The following is a 21,530-nucleotide window of genomic DNA, read 5'->3' on the forward strand; positions in this document are numbered from 1 at the left end:
GAGTTGTGCATAACACTTATTGCTGAACAATTCTGTGTATTTGAGTGAGTGTGTTCATATGTGTGTATGAGAGGTTTGTTTATGCACAGATGTATTGTTCAGTGCACTTATATTGGACCTACAGTACACATGCATAACTTCCTCCTATCTTTTACTCAGATCCCATGCTTTCCTCAATCCATACTCTCTTCTTAAAAGACTGACCATGTCTTTCAAGCCTTTCACCTCCGCTGCACCAGCAATCACACACGTACCTATAACACCTTGTTAACATGTGAAACGATCAGTCAGTGTTCAATCATTGACCAGACGTATCTACTGTATCTATTCTTTTTTTCTAAAACTGCAAAGCAACTATGTAAACAAAATAATTGTGAAAAATATTCCCAAATTCTTTCATCCATCTGAATCACTGCCTTGGAGAGGACCAAAAAGGATTGGAGAGCTCAGTGACAACAGGAGGTGACTGAAGAAGTCATTCAACGTCTTGAATGAGTATAAGCACTGTTATTCTGTGCTCACCCATTTTGCTAGAGACATTATTGGTGAAGTGATGTGACAGATGTAAAATACACTGTTTGGTGAATCGGCAGGACCAGTTGATATTAACACTCAGCATTGAAATGTACTTTGTGGTCTCTGATAAAACTATCTCAGTCTAATCCTACTGTTTTATCCGAGGTGCCTGCAGACATGTAGCATGTATGTGTTTTGTGGGGGGTTTTCAGGGGTTCCAGGGGCAAACATTAATTGCATAAGATACTGCTGAAATACATGATTTAGGCAGAGGGTTTAAGTGAGAAGCAGCTCTGGTGTGATTTCCTCGGAGGCTGATTAGAACTGTGAATAACCTGGTGTTTGCTCCTCAGCCTGTTAGAGGGTCTCTTTCTGAGGAGAAAAACAAAGCAATGTTTGTCTCAGTTTAAAGCGAGTACGGAAGAAGGGGTGAAATGTACATTTTTTTGTACCTTGGCTTTAATTTATTAAATATATCTAAAACTGCAGTTTTGACTGATGTTGGATGTTAAGTAATTATTTTAACACCTCTGTCATCAGCTCATAATCCGGCCATTATTTCCATCATTCAAAAGAGCAAATGACTATTCACCTTGGAGTTAAAATGAACTGAAGTTTAAAGCCTTTTTAAGTGATTATTACATTTCCTTGGCTCATCGACAGATTTTAAAGGTTATTAGTAATCTTCTTTTCCTTTTGGCTGTTCTCCTCAGGGGGCGTCACGGTGAATCATCTTCCTCCATTCAACCCTATTCTCCGCATACTGAGAAATGGGACAGAGGAAAACATTTTGAATATATAAACTCAAATGAATCGTGAAGAGACCGCTGTATTCGATTTCAATTTAAATCAAAATCAATCAAGTGCATGACGTTCTTTTCCACAAATACTACCTCATCTCATAAAACATCTGAACTACTTCACTTTTTATATCAGCTGTGAGAAAGTCTTTTAATTCTTATTAAAGCCAGGCTGGTCAGTCGCTCCTGTAACATAGAATATCTCGGATATATTTTTATTCATTTAAGTTTGGAAAACGACTTTTCACAGCTTGCAATTAAGAATACGATTGCAAGGAGTAATCTGTAATAAACACACATCGTGGGAAATAGCCCATGCACATATTTCATGATTTTAGGAGTATTTTCCCCAAAAATGGATTTAGGATTTATCACATTTTGAAATTTCTAATCTAAGCTCCTTCTCTGATTGGATGCCCCCATCAAATAGATGCCCGGGGCCAAATGACCTTTAACACCACCACAAACGCCACTTCAGGTCTATTGAGGGAGTACAGCCAATACAATACATATGTCTGAATAGCGCTGTGTCTTTGTTACCAACGATTATACATGTTATAAATCAAATTCATATGACTAGATTTCGTTATAAAAACAAGTTTCAAGTTAGTGATATAAATGGAGGACTTAGACAAACAACGTTGTACACTACACCAGAGGGAAAGACGGTCTGCAACAAATCCTGTAGTATGGACGCTCGGGGCTACCGTATAAGAAACCATATGAACAGGAAAAGGACTGCGGATGTCTATCTGGTTAAAAAATTCCAATTTACCATTACAAATTAACAACCGATGGATCAGTTTGCCACAGTCAGCCGGAGTCAGATAAAGTCATTCCGATTTGGGTCTCGCTGTCTCCTGCGGAACGCGTCCTCAAAAGCCTCGGTGAAGATCCCACTGCGCAGGCGCAGTCAACTCCGTGGCACACACGTGGGTGCTTGACTTCCCCGCGTCTGTCCAGCCGTCCGTCATCAATCCTCAGTCCGCGGCTCAAACAAGCCCTCTGTCTACTCAAGACACGTAGAAGGTCATCTTCATCTCAGGTGAGTCCAACATTTCCCTCTTCTCATTTCAGATATTAACAGTGGACGTGTTTCCACGCACCAATACCAAGCAAGTTTGCTAACTTTCCTGTAGCTGTCTGCTAGCTCGCCCAACTAACTACTGCACGTCATACTAAACAATTAAACAAAATGAAAATATCATGAAATTGTAAAATTAAAAAAATAACATCAAATAACCTATGAGCATGGAAAACGTATTATTTCCCTGTTCCCTATTACTCATTCATCGCCGTATCATTATTTATTATAATTTCTGTATTGCGCTCTACCCAGCCTGATAGATAGTATCCGTATATGCGCGCCCTCGGGGCTCGGGGGTGGGGCTACTAACACAAAACTCCTGACAGACGTGTGTGTGTGTGTGTGTGTGTGTGTGTGTGTGTGTGTGTGTGTGTGTGTGTGTGTGTGTGTGTGTGTGTTACATAAACAAAACCAATGAATTACCTATTTTCAGGAGGATGGCTGTGAATAATTGGTTTTGGATTTTTTTCTTTTAATACATTTGACGCTCCAAAGTTTAGAATCTGTTTATGAGACTTTTTCCCTGCCCGTGTACTGATAAAGACCACCAAGAAAGTATGTTAAACTAAACTTAAAAGAAGATATAAGAATTTTTTAGGTATTACATGATAAGGTGATATGGTTCTGTGCCATGATATTGACTCAGTTCAAGTCAATTTCAGGATTGATTGGAAGCAAAGGTCAGCCTTTAAAGAAGTTTTAATCTGATTATAATCATCGATCATTAGCAATTGTCACTTTACAAAGGTCTGTATTTATTTGATTTTGTTTTTATTTCCTTATCCATCAGTCATGACTGTCGTAAGGTTCTATGGTAGTGAAGTGAAGGGGCGAAACGTTGAGCAAGCTACCAAGCTCTTCCCCCATCTGTCAATCACTTCTGAGTGCTGCTACAATGTGGAGCTGGCAGGTATGTATAGCAGTCACTTGCCAGTAGCACTCGAACCTTTAGCCAACATACAGAGAATATTTATTTTGAATGACCAAACACAAGAGCAGTCACATCGTGAAGCCTTGAGCTTTCTTGGTTTGATCAATTTCCTGCCGTGCTCTTTCCTCCTTCCCTGCACTGCAGGTTGCGGGAATCTCAGTGAAGAACAGAAGGAGATCCTCCTCTGGTTGTTTGGTCCATCTCTGCAGGCAGAGCCCCTGACTGAGAAACCCAAGCTCTCAGCGGGCTATGGGGATAAACTGGTCGAGATTGGCCCCAGGTACGATAGTTATCTGATGCCAGGGATGGGGATGTTATTTTCATTGTTAGATCTCACAATATCTAAATACATATGAAAAAACACATCAGATACAAAACATTATCTATAGGGTTTTAACAACAACTGAAACTTACTGAACAGCACAAAAGATGATTTGCGACCAATCTGAAAAATTTACTAAATTTGTAAAGCTTTGTCAGAAACCCATCATTCATACCAGTGACTGATCACTTTAAATAATGAGACCATATATTTGCATATGTGAGTTTCAATGTGAAAGATAGCACTAGTAGATGATGAGTGAATGCTATCATATTACACATCGTAACCTTAGACAGTCCAGTTGTCCTTTAATGGAATTTCTATGTCATATGCTGAATATATTTAAAAATGAATATGGAAGAGGTGACTGTCACTTTGGGAGCTGTTGGCTTTTCATCAATTGTGCGACCAATGCTTTGGAAATGACAAATATTCGCTTCAGTCTATCACACTGAATCTTGGTATATGGTTTGCTATGCATAATTTCACTTTACATCAGTGATACTATTCTTTATTTCAGGTTGAACTTTTCCACCGCTTGGTCCACCAACGCTGTCTCAATCTGCCAAAGTGTTGGTCTCACGAATGTCACGAGGGTTGAACAGTCTCGCAGGTTTCTGATCAAGGTTTGCATGCAGAGAACCCTTGTTCTACTGATCACTGATCCAAAAAGATGGATGTTTGCATTCCTCTGCTATGACCTGTCCTCCAGCCCCAGAATGAAGAGACTGAGGACAAGCTCAACAAAGACATAAAGAAGCTGACTGAGTGTTTGCATGACAGTATGACTGAGTGCATCTATCAACATCCCATCACCTCCTTTGCTGTGGAGACTCAACCTCAGCCGGTGTTTGAAGTGGACATCCTAGGAATGGGTCGGAAAGCCTTGGAACAAGCAAATGATGATCTGGGTACGTAGTTTTGTAATTTCAAAATTTCTCTTTCTGACCCCATTCAACTTCATCAGAACTTTTCTTCACGCTCCTCATTCTGAACCTCTATTCTTCTTCAACTCAAGCAGGGTTATGTGAGTAGGTTTTGTCTTTTGGTAGAGTTAAGATGTCACATGCTGCATAAGATTATTACTAGCACGTTAAAGTCACAAGACTGCAGTGGTGGCTCAAATTATCTTGTGTGTCTGTGTTGGGGGCAATTGAGACCTAAGCATTTAAATACATTAAATGAAGATCGTAGTGGCTCATCTGATTCAGGTTAGAAGAGTGAGGGCAAAAGTTATGTTTCCTCTGTCAGTGTTTATTTGCTCTCTCCCAGCCTCTAGGATCTCCTTTATCATAATAAAACTTACAAAGTACTTGTTACTCGGAATTGAATAAAATTAGAAATTTAATGGTTATTTTGTTTGGAATTTATGGTATTAAAACATGTATGTTATTTTCTGCCTAGTATATTGTTTCCGAGAGAAGCTTCAGTAGCATCTTTTTATCCGAAGGAATTTTTGTTTGGTTTGCCTCCCAAATTCTAGTGCAGCAATGTAACTGCAGAACATTGCGAGCCAACTCTGTCATTAAATTCTGTCTAATGGTTATTAGACCTTACTGGTGTCCCTTTATTTATACAGTATTGCCAAAAATCTTGCCTTACTATGATCAATACCCTTCACTGCAAATTGTTGATCAGACGAGTTAGTCTTCTTTTTATTTCACGTACTGACCATTCTGACAGTTGGTCTATATCAAACTTGAAATTCCATTCAGTTTCTCATTAATCTGTACTTTGTCATCCAGTGTGCACAGTTCAATTGCTAATCAGGAGTTTGCTCACGTGCAAAGATGTTTGTGTGTTTTCTTCTTAACCAGTGCACTCATGTTACCCTTATCGCTTCTGTTTATTTGCATTACATTTCAAAGAGTAGATTGTACAATGTATAAGAGCTGGTCATCATATTGACATGGATTAAATATTGTCTTTCTGTGTTGGCATATGGTGGACTTCTTTAAATATCAAAAATTGCACTGTACTCAATCCTTATCTGTTATGAGATATAAATGTGTGTCAAAAAATTGAGTCAAGTAAGTTTGTTAATTTTTTATTTCAAAAAACAATTACAGGAAAACACAGTCATCTTAAAAATCTTGGTGAATTTGCCTAAAATTATCTAAATATATCAAATTAGAATAACATGGATTATGTGCCAATCTATCATGTAACATTTCTCCAAAAAGAGATTTTGGGATATCGTTCTCAAAAGTTTCCCTTGTGCTTGGTCTTTGGCTTTTAAAGATTGTGTCTGTTGTGTAATGCAGGTCTGGCTTTTGACTCCTGGGATCTGGACTTTTACACATCAATGTTCCAGCGGATTAAAAGAAACCCCACCAGCGTGGAGTGTTTTGACTTGGCTCAGTCCAACAGGTGCAACAGCTGGCCAACTTTTTGTGTGGTTTTCAGGTATGGCACATTTCATTCTCTGACACTTTCTATCTGCTCCGCTGACTCAGTGAGCACAGCCGTCACTGGTTCTTCCGGGGACGCATGGTGATCGACAATCAGGAGCAGAAGGAGACACTCTTCAGTCTCATAATGGACACCCAGCGTCACAGCAGCCAGAACAATGTCATCAAGTTCTGCGACAACAGCAGGTAGGAATTGAAATGATTAATTCAAACCTTCTGAATAGGGTGCGTGATGTTTCATACTGATTCATGGTTGTGTGCGTGTCCAGTGGTATCAGAGGAATGGAAGTGGAGTGCCTTTACCCAAGCGATCCATCCCAAGCCAGTCTTTACGAGACTCGAAGCTCGCTGCGGCATGTCATCTTCACTGCCGAGACTCACAACTTCCCAACAGGTCAAATTGAACTTTGCGAAGTTTCCACGCGGCACCATTTCCCACATCTGTCTGCAACTTGTGTAATTGAATGTAAGCTGAAAAAAAAAAAAACCCTCCATTTTTAGGTGTTGCTCCATTTAGCGGTGCTACCACGGGAACTGGAGGTCGTATCCGAGATGTCCAAAGTGCTGGCCGTGGAGGCCACGTCATCGCTGGTACTGCAGGATACTGCTTCGGCAACCTTCATATACCAGGTCAGTAAAACAATGTGCTTCACTAAGTTGGGGTCTTCCACAGAATATACATTTTTCTTTCCACTGTCCTCAAACCCCAGGTTATGTTCTCCCCTGGGAGTCTGAAGGTGAGGGCTGGGAGTATCCCAGCAGCTTTGCCCCGCCACTCCAGGTAGCCATTGAGGCCAGTGACGGCGCCTCAGACTACGGCAACAAATTTGGAGAACCTGTTATATCAGGTACTGAACAGTCTTCACCTGCCCAAGCATGTCCCCAAGCCCAAACTGTTTATGCTGACTTCCTTGAGCTTTTGTAAGCGGAACCTTCAGCACAACTATATTTGGTTTTTCAAATATTATATTGATACACTGGGAAAAAAACGTTGTCCGTCCCATTGCCACGTAACAGTAAACTTTTGTTTTGGTTATTTTAAGGGTTGTACATTTTTCCAATGACCATTTTTGATTGATCACCCAGTAGTTTTCATTATAATGGTTCCTCTTTCCATCATTAGGATTAATAATTGTTCATCCTGTAGGTTTTGCTCGTTCCTTTGGCATGCGGCTGCCTAATGGTGAGCGTCGAGAGTGGATCAAGCCAATCATGTTCAGTGGTGGCCTGGGTTCCATTGAAGATGCACACATAAAAAAACAAGAGGCAGAGACCGGTAATGTTTTGTTTGGGTTTTTTTTTCCAATTAAAAAGAAGAAGCTACTGTAAAGTTCTTGTCTTTATCTCGATAGATGACTTATGTAACCTCCTCTCCATTTCTTCACTTGTCAATCAGGAATGGAAGTGGTGAAGATTGGAGGGCCAGTGTATAGAATTGGCGTTGGTGGAGGCGCAGCTTCCTCCGTCCAAGTATAACCTTCAAATCACTTTTTGAGATTAATGCTCATCCACTCAAATTTTTTAAGACATGTCACAGTTTGAATCCATTTAACTCAAAGGTTCAGGGGGATAGCTCCAGTGATAGAGATCTGGGTGCAGTGCAGAGAGGAGACGCTGAGATGGAGCAGAAGATGAATCGCGCCCTGCGGGCATGTCTGGAAAGAAGTGGTGGAAACCCAATCTGCAGCATACATGACCAGGGTGCAGGAGGCAATGGTATGAAATGCCAAACATTTACTAGAATCACATTTAAATATAGAGGTTGTGAGAAATGTGACAGTGTTCCAAACACCTTTATCTCCAGGTAATGTACTGAAGGAGCTCAGTGAGCCAGCAGGTGCTGTAATCTACTCTAGCCGGTTCAAGGTAAAAAGTGCAGACATAATTCAAATCACTTTTCTATTCAGGAAGCCTGGATCACAAATGCAGTTGACTTCATAGGGCTTGACGATCTGTGCAAAATGCGACACCATCTGATATTAGACTGAAAAATGTGATAAGGGCAACTTCCTAAAAAAACCTTTTAAAAGTTTTTGAGGTGGTTTGTGGCGCAGGAGGTAGAGCAATCATCTTTGGAACCAAACATGGTCCTGGTTTGATTCCTGGCTCCTCCTAGTGTGTCAAATTGTTGTTGGGCAAGACACTGAACCACTAACTGCTCCCCTGCTGGTGGTGTACGGCAGCCTACTGCTCATGGTTCATCCATGATGGGTTGATTGCAGAGAACGAATTTCTCCATGGGAATTAATAAAGGATTAATAAAAGAAAACTTATTATTATTATTATTAAGTGGGGCTATGAGGACAGGAAGCATCTCAGAGGAGGGCTATATCCCCCAAGGACAGACGAATGTGCAATAGATATAGTAGGTGCTGAAATATCAACTGAATCAGTTTACAGAGCATTTTAACAACAGCCTGATACATTTGAATTAATCCATAGCTGTATGAAATCAGAGTTTTGCAGACTGTGAGAAGAAAGCATGAAAATCATTTTCTGTTATTTCAAAGGGTGGGTGGCATAATGGCACAGTAGTTAGTGCTTCCACTTCATAGCAAAAAGGACCCTGGTTCTATTCTTACAGGACCCTCTCTGTGTGGAATTTAGTCCAAAAGCATGCATCCAGATTGTTAAATTGGCCAAAATTGCCCAGAGGTATGAGTGAGAAAGGGAATGGTTGTTCGTCTATATGTGACCTTGCGATTGACTTCCAATGGTCCAGGGTGAACCCAGCCTCTCGCCCAGTGAGAGCTGGGATAGAGCTGATTCCCAGCAAACCTGAGCACAGAAGTGCTACAGATAATGAATGATTAAAGGATTAAATGGATCTTCATTAAAACATTTAGCAAATTAAATCAAGTCTCTTTATTACTTATCTTTTTTCTTCCTTTGGTGTATGTATCATGTAGAAAGGTGACCCCACACTGAGTGTGCTAGAGCTATGGGGAGCAGAGTATCAGGAGAGCAACGCCCTGCTCCTCCGTCCCTCAGACAGGGCTTTCCTGGAGAAGGTTTGTCAACGGGAGAAGTGTCCTGTTGACTTTGTGGGGACAATCACTGGAGATGGGAAGGTGCGTCACACTTTGGATGAAACTGCTAACGCACATCACCTACCCTAGTTTACTATAACATAGTAGGCAATATAGGCAATGTGCGCCAGCATATATAGTGTACTATAATTATAATACCTATATTTTATGATATTGGCTCTCCTACAGATTGTACTGGTGGATGATGAGGGAGACTGCGGGGATCTTGTCAACAGTGGGCGTTGCCCTGTAGACCTGCAGCTAGAGTGGGTTCTTGGGAAGATGCCTCAGAAGGAGTTTAAGATGACACAGTTGCCCTCAACTCATCAGCCGCTGGCTCTTCCTGCAGGGCTGAGAGTAAAAGATGCCTTGGAAAGAGTTTTACGTTTGCCGGCTGTTGCATCCAAACGTTATCTGACCAACAAGGTGTGTGTTTTTAACACCCTTCCTCATAACATGTCTTGTAAAAAAACACACAAAAAAAAACATGTGCACTGACTCTCCATGGTCCTTCATAGGTGGATCGTTCTGTGACTGGTTTAGTTGCCCAGCAACAGTGTGTTGGCCCTCTTCACACACCATTGGCGGACGTGGCTGTTGTTGCTCTGTCACCATTCAGTCACGAGGGAGCAGCAACTGCCATCGGAGAGCAACCAATCAAAGCGCTAGTCTGTCCTGCAGCAGGGGCTCGCATGGCTGTAGGAGAAGCTCTGACCAATCTGGTGTTTGCCAGAATTACAGCTCTGAAGGTGAGCAGACGAAAGGAATCTCAGAATTAAACCAGTTGGAGGTTTGGCAGCTAAGAATAACCAACCTTGACCTCATAAAAAAAGCCATGGACTGTCTTTCCCATTGAAATTTCTTTTTACACCCGCTACATATAGAGTACGGTTCAAATTCCAAATGATACATTTCGATCTTTCTCTGTGTCCTGATGTGTTTAAGGATGTGAAGTGTAGCGGTAACTGGATGTGGGCAGCTAAGCTGCCCGGCGAGGGAGCATGTCTTTGGGAGTCCTGCAAAGCCATGTGTAAGGTCATGGGGCAGCTGGGGGTGGCTGTCGACGGGGGCAAGGACTCTCTAAGTATGGCTGCAAGAGTGGGGAAGGAGACTGTCAAAGCTCCAGGTACCCCACTTTATCCGAGTGCTTGCGTGTGTATGTTTTGCTGTGTTTGTGTCTTTTCATTTACCATCTGCTTCTGTTTCAGGTGCCCTGGTTATCTCAGCATATGCTGTTTGTCCAGACATCACTGCCACCGTGACACCTGATCTTGAGAATCCAGATGGCAACGGTACTGACAAAAATTTTTATTTGCTGAGAATGTTACTATTTCAAGTGGTTTTTCATTGTTTTCTATTTCATTTATATCAGCAGAATTGTGAACTGAAAATTGTGGCAAAAATTCACAAGTTGCTGTAAACTTGTTTTTTCTTTTTTTTTTTTTTCTTTTTTTTTTTAAATCAAACTAGACTACAGGTATGCTTTTATAATACACAACACGCAGCATATGTGCTAACAGACAGCCTGTCCCTGACCTTTTGTGTCTGCAGGTGTGTTGTTGTGGGTTCCTCTCAGTCCCGGCTGTCATCGTCTTGGAGGCTCTGCCCTGTCCCAGTGCTACAGTCAGCTGGGAGACTGTGCCCCTGACCTGGACCAGCCGGAGTTATTAACCGCAGGCTTCAATGCCACCCAGACACTCATCCAGGGTAAGGACGGCTGCAGTCGCAGGTGAAGAACCACCACCCGGGGTTTCTGTGACTGACACGCAAAGAACAGACATTTTTGCACCTCAACTGCCCGCCATAATTGTTCACTCCCTCACACTTTGGTTACATAGAATCCTAGAGGTTTGGCTGGGTACCCACAATCCTTTACCTCATCACAGCTAAATAATGGCAAGAAATCTAGTGAAATAGTTATTAGTTTTTTACCATTCTTATCATAGTGTAAACTGGTATCAGTGACTGAATTATGTGCAGACTTAAAAAATAGGACATTAAACTGTTTGCCTATCTTGTCAACAGATCGGCTACTTAGCGCTGGCCATGACATCAGCGACGGAGGCCTAATTTGCTGCTTGCTGGAGATGGCGTTTGCAGGAAACTGTGGGATTGATGTTGATTTGTCATCACACGGAGCTGGAGGTTAGTTCTCCATTATGTCACTTGGATTGATTTACTTCCGAAATATTGGCCACATCTTATGAGGATGAAATAATGTGACATGTTTGACATCTCAGTCCTTGAGCTGCTATTCAGTGAAGAGCTGGGTTTGGTGCTGGAGGTCTCACAGTCAGATGTGGAAAATGTGCGCAAGAGATATAGCGATGCTGGCGTGCTTTGCCACTGTATTGGAAGAACGTGTGGTTTTGGGCCAGAGGCTACGGTGAGACAAGCTTAATTTTTCACAGCACCTATATTTTTCATTCGGTTTTCATATTCATTTCAGTTTAACCACTTGTCTTTAAGGTCGTTGTTCGAGTGGATGGGCAGGAGATACTTAAAGAACTGCTTCCTAACCTCAGAACATTATGGGAGGACACCAGTTTCCAGCTTGAGCGCCTTCAAGCAAACGAGCTCTGCGTTAAACAAGAAGAAGAAGGATTAGCCAGAAGGACACAGCCCAAATTTAAACTGACCTTCGACCCCTCTGAGAAGCCCACCCTTAGAAAGCCTGGTAGGATGGAACATCAGTGGTATTATTGTAAATAATGGGAATTCAAGAGCTGTGGGATTTTTTAGTATGCTTGCTATGGTTTGCCATTTTCTCAATTACAGACTGTAACCACAGTGTTAATTATTACCAGTATATGCAATGAGACTTCAGGCTATCCTACTGGGACCATCACATCTAATTCACTAGAACTCATGAACAGATAAAAGAAGACCCTTCAGAGACTTAATTTCAAATGCCATTATCAATCATTATGATATTCTATTAACTATAAATAATTGTTTTGTTTTTTGACATTTCTTTGTAAACAGTCATTTTGCAAGTATGGGATTGCCTTCATTTGGATAGGTCACGGCAAGAGAAGTGACACAAGCTCTATGTTTCAAAAGTCAGAACTTGAAAAGGAAAATCCTGCACTGTCATCATTGAACTTGATCAGGTTTACATAGAAAAGATGCTGCAAGTGCTTCTCTTCCATGCACTGGCAAACGTTAAGACCAGTCCCTATATAGCACAAATGTAATGAAACTAACCTTTTTTAATGCATGTTCTAATTGGAATTGACTGTATTAAGTGTAAGTCAATCGAAGACTAAGCTTAATTTTACTTGGTTCTGTCTTTGTGTGTTTGTAGTGGCCAACCAGCCTCGCGTAGCAGTTATCAGAGAGGAAGGTAGTAACGGAGACCGAGAGATGTCTGTTTCTCTTTACATGGCTGGCTTTGAGGTACATTGTACAATAAAAGCACAATAATCTGCTATGATGACCAGAGCCTTGCTGTTGATGTAAATGGTTCTCGTTTATATTTGGATTCAGGTATGGGATGTCACAATGCAGGATCTGGGCTCTGGCTCTCTCACCCTGGAACCTTTCAAAGCTGTCGTGTTTGTTGGAGGATTCAGCTACGCTGATGTGCTGGGATCAGCAAAAGGTATGAGTGCACACACATGACCTATGATAATAACATAATAACGTCATTTTATTTCCACTAAAGGATGGGCAGCAACAGTTGCGTACAATCCCAAGGCCAAAGCTGAGTTTGATCGCTTCCGGCAGAGGGATGACACGCTAAGTTTGGGCGTGTGCAATGGCTGCCAGCTGCTGGCCCTGCTGGGCTGGGTCGGAGAGGGAAAGGATGGTTCAGGTAGGAGTTAGCACACACACATGGAAATGCCCTCATAGTACTTAAATAGCGAATCATATGCTCAAAGTGGGCTCGTCATTCTGAAGCCCTTTTTGTTTGTCAGATTGTTTTGTGTTGAACATAACCTACACTGCTAATATGACAATTCAACAACCCAAACAAATTGCTTGAGCAAACTTACATTCCTATGAAGTGGTTACTTTTTATTTGTAATTTTTTTTTTTTTTTTTTAATTGATACATTTGAAATACTATAAGACCTGTTCAAATGTTTTCATAGTTGATCTATTTCTGTTTTTTTTCCCCCCCAACTTTTTTCAGAATCTGAAGTGGTACTTAACCACAACAAGTCAGGCAGATTTGAGTCAAGATTTGTCTGTGTCGGGATCCAGGCTTCCAAATCTGTGTGGCTCAGAGGCATGGAGGGTTCGTCCCTCGGCGTGTGGGTTGCACACGGGGAAGGTACAGTCAAAGCAAATCTGCTCCATAGTCAGTCATGAAGTATTTATAGTGCAGTGGCGAGCATAAAAATATTATCAGTCTGATGTATTCCACCCATGACCCTGACACATCTTAAGGTTACAATGTTCTGTAAACTGTCATTCATTTCCTGCAGGTCTGATGCAATTCCGTAGCTCCCAGGCCCTGAATCAGATTATTTCTGAAGGGTGCGCCCCGCTCCGTTACCTTGATGATCAGGGTCATCCTACTGAAGAGTACCCTCTGAACCCTAATGGCTCCCCAAACGGCATAGCAGGGCTGTGCTCCAAGGATGGCAGACACCTTGCCATGATGCCCCACCCAGAGCGCTGCACCCTGGGCTGGCAGTGGCCTTGGGCCCCAAGGGACTTCAGGCCTTCCCTCTCACCTTCACCTTGGCTGCGCATGTTCCAGAACGCAGCTGCCTGGTGCAGCAACACACACTGATTCTAGGATTTGTAAACAATCCCTGCTCTCAATGTACTTTTTTCTTTTTCCCAGTTGTCTGTTACACAGAACAGTATGGGTTGGTTGCATATCACAGTACTGATATACATCTACTCCATTGCACTACTAGTTTGTGTTGTTGCAATAGAAATGGTGTCACGACTATGTTGAAGTGCCTTTTCTGGCAACCTTTCTTTATGGGAGTATTAATCAGGTCTCCAGAAATAGGTACAAAGTGAAAGAAAATAAACTTTTCTGTGTATCCCAAAAAAAGCAAGTTTTGCTGGAAAAAACAATTTTACTTGAATAAATGGAACCTCCCAAGAAGAGGCATCCACATCTGTGGAATTCCAATTTGGGTTGACTATATTCCATCCTATGGCAATGTAGACAGAGTAGCAAGAGCTCATGCGCTATGGGAAAAGAAAAGCCACACAGTAGACCATAAATATTTATTCATAAAAACAATTGATTTAAGTATTTACAAAGATGTCAGTATTAATATAATGTAGCCAATAAGTAACTTGCTTGAGTGACCAGAGGAATAGAGATGTTTCCTGTGCTGAATGATGCTTAAAAATACATTTTTGCATTGGAAAGAATATAAATGAAAAGGCCCCTTTTTCCTCCAGGTTATTTACTAAATATTCGATGAAACAGAATTTATACCAGTATATTGCATTTGATGACATTTCAGTTAAAACCTGTAGAATTTTTTTTGTGTTTTTTTACATTTGAAAACAGTCATCTCAACATCTTAACTGTCACACACTTTGCTATTGTCAGTATTCTGTCATCCACAAATCAAACAAGCCACATTTAGCAAGGAGAAATTGTATAGAGTGTAATATCTAAAGTGAGTTCCCTATGACCCCTTGAGAGATGGAGGAGTTTGGAGAATGTCCTCTCTCTGGTGCCATTTGCTGATTGATATTGATAACACAGATAAGGAGCAGGATGACCACCACTAGGTCATCCAGGACCCCCAACAGTCCCCATAGAGAGAGATCTGTTTCCAGGGACCTTGATGCAGAAGAGGTGGACACGAAAGTCCCAACACAGCACAGGGCCACCCTGAAGAAGAAGAGCCAGATCAGGCCTCCCATGGTGCCCAGACCACGGGCCAGTAACTGAAGCAGCACTGGTGCATCACATAGGTAGTCTGTTAACTGGAAGAAGTGGTGAGAAGCAAGGGTTAGAAAATCCCACAATATAAATTTACAACATGAAGTCATTGAGAGTGCCTCGGATTTAATGGTAACTCAGCACCACATTCTCACATTTCAAATATGAATAAATGCTCATCTTTGAAAATGACAAAGACCGAGAGGGTTTGTCAGTGAGGTGACATCACCAGTCCTTTTTCTGGTAATTACACTTGACAATAAGGTTGCGCAAGATGTATTCTTTTAGGAGGGAGTGGTGACTGGAATGTTAGCTTTTCCAGAGTCTAATCCTAACAATCATAAATGTATCACATTGTGATCCCTCTAAACTAGTGGCACCACAGATTGTGACCTACAATGTCCAGAAAAAACTGATGAAATCATCAAATATTGTACTCACATGGCATAAAAAAATTTGTTCAGTGAAAAGAGTCATTTTTAATTGTGTCATTGAAAAAAAAAAAGTTTTAAATATCCAAAACACCACCATTTAACATGCAGTATAATGTGATTTCTTGGGTAGTGTTCTCTCCCATAACTTCAGCCTAAATGACCAAATTTCTACCCTTTTATTTCTGCAAATTTTACAACATGCAATGTTCGATTCAGCATTTAAGACTAAAGGAAAGTTCTAATGCCTTGTCATTTACACACCTAAAGATTCAGTTGAACTGCTTAGAAAGAGGACCTGTAAATAACACTTTGTTGACAGGAAAATAGTAAATCATTTTTGTCTGAAAGAATACTGACCCTTCGTGGGGTTCCAGAATATCGTTTGTTGTAGTCTGTGATTTCCCCAAGTACTTCCTTTGACTGTCGGTCTGATCGACTCTCATTAAAAAGGTGGCACAGAACACTCACCTAAGGAGTAATGTGCATTACTATTTAATTTGCAGATGAGGATGCTTTTAATTTCAGCTTTTTACAAATAGTACCTTCTGTCTACAGAGAGGGCAGCTGATTGCGTCCAACCACGACCCCTGTCTCCAGTAGGTGATCAAACATGGAGCTGCAGAATGAACACATACAGACTATACATATTAATGGGTTAAAATACAGAATATCTACATCACTGGATCACTGATGTCACTGACTGAGGTGAAGAGTCTCTAATGACAGCAGGGCTTCCACACTGGTAAGTGGGACAGTCACTATAGATTTTTCTTGGTGGGAAAGAATGGATGCTAGAATAGAAATACGTCTTAACAGGTGACGGATGAAGCAAAGGTTAATGGGTGCATATTTGACACATTTGTCACATGAAAATGCGTGCAGGAATAACAGTTTAATACAGAAGTAATGACAAGTTTCTCTATTAACACAGTCTTATACTGTGATATACTGTACTTGCATCTCTCGGGCATTCTGCTAAGGTAAAGTCCCAGCTTCAGAGTTTGATAAAATTATTAAGTGTCTTGCTACTTGGTCATCCCCAAGGCCTTTTTTTTGAAAACACTTTTCAATTCAAGACCTATCTCTTTCAGTCTCGTTGCAATTTACATTGTTTAAGATTTACATTGTTCATCAAGCAAACAAGGTGAGAATTTTAAAAATTACAAGATAAGGTTTCTCAATCATGTAATAACAGCGGTGCTTGGTGGTCACATGGCCTATTTTATTACCCTGCATCTCTTACGGGAATTGTCATTTGGAAACTGTCAGGTGAGAGGCCGAGCTTTGTAACCATGGCAACGGTTAATTATTAAAAGCTGAACCGATGGGCTTCGAGAACCGTGACACGCAACTACAGTAACCGCCACCACCTCCAAGCCACTCAATGGGGTAAGGTATTCAAAGACATCCTTGTGATATAACAGGTGAACAAGAGGGAACATTCAAAAAAATAAAATCTCACATGGGAGAGAAAAGCTTATCTCCTTAAATACATTTACATGACCATCTAAGGGGTGTGTTTATCTGTGTCCGCGTATGTTGTCACGTACCACAGAACAAATGGCCGCAGTTAGTCTGCACTGGAAAGATGGTCATCTGCAGGCACACTGGACAGTGCCAGTCTCGTTGGCTTGTCAGTGGACACAACTGTGAAGATTCCTGAGCATATGATAAAAGTAGAAACAAAAATGGCAGGAAGAACAGGAAGGGGAGTTAGGGCTAATAAGTGAAAAATAATATCTAAAATCACAATTTCCTGATTTTCATTGTGAAAAAAAACATCCTTCAAAGTGATGCAATGCAAGTTCAGAGAATTCTAGTTCGGTTGTAATTCATTATCTAAACAGTAACATTAGCATCTGTCACTTTGATAATACTTGGATAATAAGTATAATAATTTTCTTTTAACTAAAAGAATGCTTGAGAACTTGGTGATTGTATTATTGCCTCTGTCAGCGAATAGCGGACAAGTTTAAGTTCTCCATTAGATCTTCAGATATACACGAAGAGGTTTTCATATGTATTTCCTGTCTGCAATGTGTGTGTGTGTTTGTGATGCTCTCACCATGTGGCAACTCATGCACATTGACGCCGGCTGTTCAGGTGGGAAAATCAAAGCCTTGGATGACCCCTGCTGAAACTGACCCACTGGACCTTAAGAAGTGAGATGGTCTGTTCTGCAACATGACATGATAAGGTGGTAATCACACTTTAAAGATTGCATATCTGTTAATTAGGAGATATTGACAGACAGAAAAAAAATTGTGATGATAAGGTTGACGACTCAGCTCTTTTCTATTTGCACACTATGGATGCTCTGAAAGCTGTATTTTGACAGTTAAGCTGTGTAAAATATAGATATCGAAAACTTGCTTTCCTTTTACTTGTAAGATTTTGGATCATGGCATTTCAAAGTATGACAAAGTAAACCTCTATACAGAAAATACAAACAGCACCTCCATAAAAATTCCCAAAGAAATACTTTTTTTTCAATTAACATTACTTCACTACTCAAAGATTCTGCTTCTTTGCAAAGAAGTGGTGAGCGGAAAAAACACAGACCATCACTTCCTGAGGCCTTGGCCAAATCTTGCTTTGAGTCTTCATCATACTTCCTCCTTTTTCTGCCCCAAACTCCTGCGTTGCCTCCTCTTGCCAAATTAAGTTTATAAAATTCATCAGTTTTGCTTCATGTATTAAATTAACAGACAAAATGTTAAACTGACCTAATTTAATTTTTGTCATGTTTCCAGACCACAGTTTTGTATCAGAACAAGACAATAACAAAATAAACTAAATATTTAATCTAAGATTATTAGTCAGCATTAAAAAAAGCTAAACACAGCATAGATTCTTTATGAAACATGATGGCACAGATATATTTATCACTCAAAAAAACAATCACTGTGTTGACTGGAATTCTTACCAGTTTTGAATGACATATCTTAATCCTTCTGAAACATGTCCTGGATAACATTGATGTATGTTAGCAAGTGTTATTCTGAGTAACCAAATACTAAATGTAATAAAATGAGACTCACCGAAAACATAAGCTGCTGAAGCTTTGCATGTTCAGCTGGAAACGTCTCCTAGCAGGAAGTGAAGTGTTGCCTGACAGCATCACTGTACAAAATAAATGGGAACTGGCTGTTAATTATCAACTACGTCCTTCAATATCAGCAAGTCTTCCTGCTTGAAGTGAGCCAGTAGCTTAATAATGTTCTCTTACAACATGTAAAAACTTCCAGTAGAATCAGATCACCTGAGCAAGTGACAGATTCAGTTAACTAGTTACTCGCAAACTAAAGACAATTTGTACCTCATAAGAGAAAATCTGATCGAAATCAGAAAATGAACTCTCCCACGCTGAGTGTGTGTGTGTTTGTGTGGGCATGCATATTTGTATGCATGCACAATTGTATGTATGTGTGTGTGGCTAAACTAGGTTAGGTTTGACCTAGCCAATAATTTACCCAGCGTTGACTTGACTAACAGCCCTTCCTCTCATAATCCTAAATTAATGTAAATCTTGGGTATTCAAGGCCGTTGAAAGGCATCTCTGAGATCCATGATAAACCCCATAGCACAATCTAGATATCTCATTAACTTGTTTTGACTTATGTCAATGTAAGTTACTAAAATCCTCACTTGCCAAGGTGGTAGTCTTGTTGTATAATTCAAGGAAAAGAAAAGATCAAGTATATGCAGTTGTAATGAGCCTCACTGTGGTAGCCATTGAAGAAATACTTGTTAGATAATATGTAAACAGGCCTTTCACCTGTCATTTGATTGACCCTGGGGGGGATGGAGGTCACCTAAAAATAGAAGCCTTCTGTCAGTGAGGTTCAGGGTCTCAGAGTGGCAGGACATCAAAAGAAAGATCTTGCCTCCTGACAGCTAGAAAGGGGTCATATTGATAAGGTCCAGTCTCAGTGTGTGACATGTCAACTGTCCTCACCCGATTTGCTTACTCGCTTTAGACCGAGGATACTGATAGAGGCTGCAAGTGAATACATTGCCGGTAACTGCTATCAGCTCAGCTACAATGTGTTTGGAAATTTCCCATACTGTGGAAACAGAGCACAGCTCACCTTGAGCGAATTTCAACAATAGATGCCTGCACGTGACATGTATAAATGAGACATGAACAACTTCCTTAAACTGAATCACTGTCATAAAATGATGGGCAGGTTGCCAAATTCTCAATGGTTGATTGTTTGAAAGCAGGGTGTTTACTGAGTATGATACATACATTTGCATAATCATATGTAAGAGATACAAGAATTTGTCTCACCATAAATATGCCATTGTTTAATCCAACTTTAAATGGATTTGCAGGTAATCATTGAAATGTAATAATTTGATATCAAAAAATGTTTTTCCTAGATTAAAACATTATCCAATGAAAACATTTAAAATCTGTATTTGGAGGTAATCATTGAAATGTCTTCTTCTTCTGGCTTTTCCCCTCAGGGGTCGACACAGCAAATCAACCTTCTCCATCTAACCCTATTCTCTGTATCCTCCTCTCTCACATCAACTACCTTCATATCCTCACTCACTATGTCCATAAAACTTCTCTTTGCTCTTTCTCTAGACCTCCTGCCTAGCAGCTCCAATTCCAGCATCCGTCTACCTATATATTCACTATCCCTTCTCAGTACATGACAGAACCATCTCAGTCTGGCTTCTCTGACCTTCTCTCCAAAACATCTAACATGTGCTGTTCCTCTGATGGACTCATTCCTGATCCTATCCATCCTGGTCACTCCCAAAGAGAACCTCAACATCTTCATCTCTGCGACCTCTAGCTCTGCCTCCTGCCTTTTCGTCATTGTAGCTGTTTCTAGTCCATACAGCATCGCTGGTCTCACCACTGTCTTGTACACCTTTCCTTTCATTCTGGCTGATAGTCTGCTATCACATAATACCCTGACACATTTCTCCACCCATTCCAACCTGCTTGAACCCGTCTCTTCCCCTCTTTTCCACGCTCTCCGCTGCAATGGACTGTTGACCCCAAGTAACTGAAATGCTCCAACGTCTTGATCTCCACTCCCTGGAGCCTCACCGTTCCATCCAGGTTCCTCCCATTCACACACACATACTCTGTCTCGCTGCAACTAACCTTCATTCCTCTCCTTTACAGCGCATACCTCCACCTCTCTAGATTTTCCTCCACCTGTTCTCTGCTCTCTCTACAGATCGCAATGTCATCTGCAAACATCATGGTCCATGGAGATTCCTGTCTAACCTCATCTTTCTCAGCCTGTCCATCACCACTGTCAACAAGAAGGGGCTCAGATCTGATCCCTGATGAAGCCCCACCTCCACCTTGAACTTCTCTGTTACCCCTACAGCACACCTCACCACTGTCTCACAGCGAGCATACATGTCCTGCACCAGTCTAACATACATCTCTGCAACTCCAGACTTCCTCATACAATACCAGAGTTCCTCTCTTGACACCCTGTCATATGCTTTTTCTAGGTCTACAAAAACACAATGCAGCTCCCTCTGGCCTTCTCTGTATTTCTCTATTAGCATTCTAAAAGCAAACACTGCATCTGTAGTACTCTTTCTCGGCATGAACCCATACTGCTTTTCACAAATGCTAACTTGGATTTAGTCTTATGTCATTCCTTACACATTTTCCCTGTGCCTTTGCGTTTTTATTCGTTTAATCATGCATTTACCGGGTTTTAAAGGTGACTTTCTCTGTCTCTCTGTATCTTTCTCTCTTTCTCTCCATACATGATGCCAATTAACTTCGTACCAACCTCCCCACTTCCTTGACGGTTAACTGTTTTAATCTATGAACTGTATGAAGCATCTACTTGTCCACTGGCGGATTCTGACTTCTTCTCTGTTCATAATGAAATGCAGTAATATTATACGAATGGGACGTGTTTTGGTTTTACCCGATAATAACATGGGCGTCATGTTACTGCTGATGCTTTGCTCTGATTGGTTACCTTGTGGCAAATCAACTGTCAATCCTACCGTATCTAAATAATGATTGGATCCAGCGTGTGTCCTCTACGTTACCTCTCCAGTACCAAATGTACGTAAAGGGAACCTGGAGGCCGTGCTATTCTTCTACGTTCTACGTTAGTTTCATTGCGGAACGAC

General features: G+C 41.0%; 2 protein-coding genes across 4 annotated transcripts; one reads left to right on the forward strand and one right to left on the reverse strand.

The window, feature by feature from the left end:
* The first annotated feature begins 2,023 nt into the window (after nt 1-2,023).
* Nucleotides 2,024-14,342, forward strand: pfas (phosphoribosylformylglycinamidine synthase). Its single transcript, XM_086162359.1, has 28 exons — nt 2,024-2,361; nt 3,194-3,313; nt 3,479-3,614; nt 4,177-4,282; nt 4,369-4,567; nt 5,921-6,026; nt 6,113-6,253; nt 6,337-6,461; nt 6,569-6,697; nt 6,778-6,915; nt 7,215-7,343; nt 7,464-7,537; nt 7,627-7,783; nt 7,872-7,933; nt 8,977-9,138; nt 9,286-9,522; nt 9,615-9,845; nt 10,042-10,222; nt 10,305-10,388; nt 10,648-10,803; nt 11,122-11,241; nt 11,337-11,482; nt 11,566-11,773; nt 12,404-12,495; nt 12,586-12,700; nt 12,764-12,913; nt 13,234-13,374; nt 13,529-14,342. The coding sequence occupies exons 2-28, from the start codon at nt 3,196-3,198 to the stop codon at nt 13,837-13,839; spliced, it is 3,954 nt and encodes a 1,317-aa protein (XP_086018485.1). The 5' UTR covers nt 2,024-2,361; nt 3,194-3,195; the 3' UTR covers nt 13,840-14,342.
* A 348-nt stretch (nt 14,343-14,690) lies between these two features.
* On the reverse strand, nt 14,691-21,209 carry LOC147225709 (E3 ubiquitin-protein ligase RNF170). 3 transcript variants are annotated; one of them, XM_086162360.1, is made up of 7 exons: nt 21,179-21,209; nt 18,440-18,521; nt 17,464-17,575; nt 16,949-17,057; nt 15,941-16,014; nt 15,756-15,866; nt 14,691-15,008 (listed from the first exon to the last, which is right to left on the reverse strand). In XM_086162360.1, exons 3-7 carry the CDS (start codon nt 17,482-17,484, stop codon nt 14,691-14,693), a joined length of 633 nt encoding a protein of 210 aa, XP_086018486.1. In that variant the 5' UTR covers nt 17,485-17,575; nt 18,440-18,521; nt 21,179-21,209. The 3 variants fall into 3 exon arrangements, with proteins under 3 accessions (XP_086018486.1, XP_086018488.1, XP_086018487.1); XM_086162362.1 differs by lacking the exon at nt 21,179-21,209 and having other exon boundaries at nt 17,464-17,570; nt 18,440-18,491; XM_086162361.1 differs by lacking the exons at nt 18,440-18,521; nt 21,179-21,209 and adding an exon at nt 17,961-18,052.
* Nucleotides 21,210-21,530: the final 321 nt, after the last annotated feature.

The sequence above is a fragment of the Fistularia commersonii genome, chromosome 16 (genome assembly GCF_037954325.1).
Source record: "Fistularia commersonii isolate RoL2024-O1a breed Wild chromosome 16, RoL_Fcom_v1.0, whole genome shotgun sequence".
Taxonomy (NCBI): Eukaryota; Metazoa; Chordata; class Actinopteri; order Syngnathiformes; family Fistulariidae; genus Fistularia; species Fistularia commersonii.